Source organism: Phytophthora infestans, genomic scaffold (assembly GCF_000142945.1).
Source record: "Phytophthora infestans T30-4 supercont1.63 genomic scaffold, whole genome shotgun sequence".
NCBI lineage: Eukaryota > Oomycota > Peronosporomycetes > Peronosporales > Peronosporaceae > Phytophthora > Phytophthora infestans.
In genome coordinates this window covers 1-1,866 of record NW_003303696.1, presented here as the reverse complement: position 1 = coordinate 1,866, position 1,866 = coordinate 1, and the positions used below count along the sequence as shown (strand labels likewise).

Sequence of the window (1,866 nt, the reverse complement as noted above, 5' to 3'; positions counted from 1 at the left end):
CTGGTGGTGCACTACATTCTCGACCAGTGCTCTCATTCTCCAATTTACTTTGAACGCCTTACTAGGACGTACAATCATGCTGACCCCCAGCCTCTTAGCCATCTATGTGGGAGTGCTCGCTGTTGTAGCAGACGCCCAGGTTTTGTCAGACCCGGCTTCCGCTGCGTACTCGCTCTCTGCTTTCGCTATTGGAGACTGGGGAACAACCCCCTTCAAGGGCTCTTGCTGCTCCCGTTCGGACACGTACAGCAACTACGACGTTCATGCCGAGGACATCGTGGCCAGCTTGATGAACACGGAGGCCGGCAACGCTGCGGTGAAGCCGAAGCTGATCATCGGACACGGTGACAACTTCTACTGGACGGGAATCAACAGTCTCGAGGGCCGCGACTCGCGCTTCGCCACGACGTTCGAGGAGAAGTTTAATGGCAACAACATCAAGACGATCCCATGGGTGAACGTGTTGGGTAACCACGACTACGGTGGTGCCAGTTACGTGTGCAACCAAGGAGACAACAACGCTAAGTGCGAGACTACAGACGCACTTCTACAGGGTCTGGACAACAAGTTCACGTGGCAATCGGAGTACACGAGTCCGAACGACAACCGCTGGAACCTGGACGACCACTTCTACGTGCGTCGTATCGAGGACCCTGCCACGGGTGTGAGCATCGACGTGTTCAACGTGGACACGAACGACGCCGACATCCACGGCGCCATGCAGATCTGTTGCCAGTGCTACGGCTACTCGAACAGTGACAGTGCTACGTGTCGTAACGTGGGCCGTGGCCACCAGTACTGCTGTGGCGGAGACATCTCCATGTTCGACGCGTGTATGGGCAAGTTCAACCAGTGGGGAGACGACTCTCGCGCGCAGATCGCGCAAAAGGTCAAGCAGTCGACAGCCACGTGGAAGATCGTCAACAGCCACTACAGTCCGTACAACCACTACGCCGAACACAACATGAAGAAGTGGTTCGACGCACTGCGTGGCTCTGGCGTGCACATCTGGCTGAACGGTCACACTCACGGTGAGAAGCACGATTACTCTTCGTCGCTGGGCATTCACTTCATTGAGAACGGCGCTGGCGGTGGTATCCAGAAGGAGTCGGCAAGCGGCATCCCGTCGTATGCCGCCCCGTTCGTGCAGAACAAGTGGACGTACGGCAGCAACGAGTACGGCTTCATGTCGCTTCAAGCGTCCAAGGACTGGATTAAGCTGCAGTACCACACGGCGGACAAGACGTGGCAATTCGGGGAGACTTTTAACAGCACGACGGTCGGCGGAGTGGCGACCAAGCACTGCTGGTACATTCCGTCTGACGGCAAGGAAGGCAGAGGTTGCTAATTGCGCTGTCTTTGCTTCGTCTATTTTTTTTTTACGCTGTTACAAGATGTAGATTAAAGACTGGCAGGTTTAGAATGATTAACCGCTAAGGTGTGCAACCAGTATCGTGTCATTTCTGAACCCATTTCTCGCTGGTCAATATCTTCCTGTAAAAGAAGAGTTATATTTAAAGTTTCACAGGTTTTAAAAGCGCTTGCTTTGAGGAACTTTAACCCTTTAACTACCGAGCCATCTCTTACAGGTTCAATGAGACCTGTATCTCAGATCGGTGCTGTAGGCTATTGTCGTGGCGTTGTCATATCCGTGCTCTAACGCGAGTCCGTTATGTCTAGCGGGAAAACTATAAGCGTCTATTAGCTTTATGGAATGGTATTTTATGAAAAATTTGGATTTCAAACTAACTTGTTGATGATACAATGTACATATATTCTTTGGTCTGATACAGTGGATGTGTCGAGCTTTTTTTGCTACGGGTCACGAGTCGTGACTCACGACCTGTGATCACAATACAAAAGGCA

General features: G+C 52.0%; 1 protein-coding gene across 1 annotated transcript; it reads left to right on the top strand.

Moving 5' to 3' along the window:
- Positions 1 to 76: 76 nt before the first annotated feature.
- Positions 77 to 1,348, top strand: PITG_18117 (uncharacterized protein; the record flags this gene model as incomplete). Its single annotated transcript, XM_002896246.1, has 1 exon — positions 77 to 1,348. The coding sequence occupies one exon, from the start codon at positions 77 to 79 to the stop codon at positions 1,346 to 1,348; it is 1,272 nt and encodes a 423-aa protein (XP_002896292.1).
- Between the last annotated feature and the right edge of the window lie 518 nt (positions 1,349 to 1,866).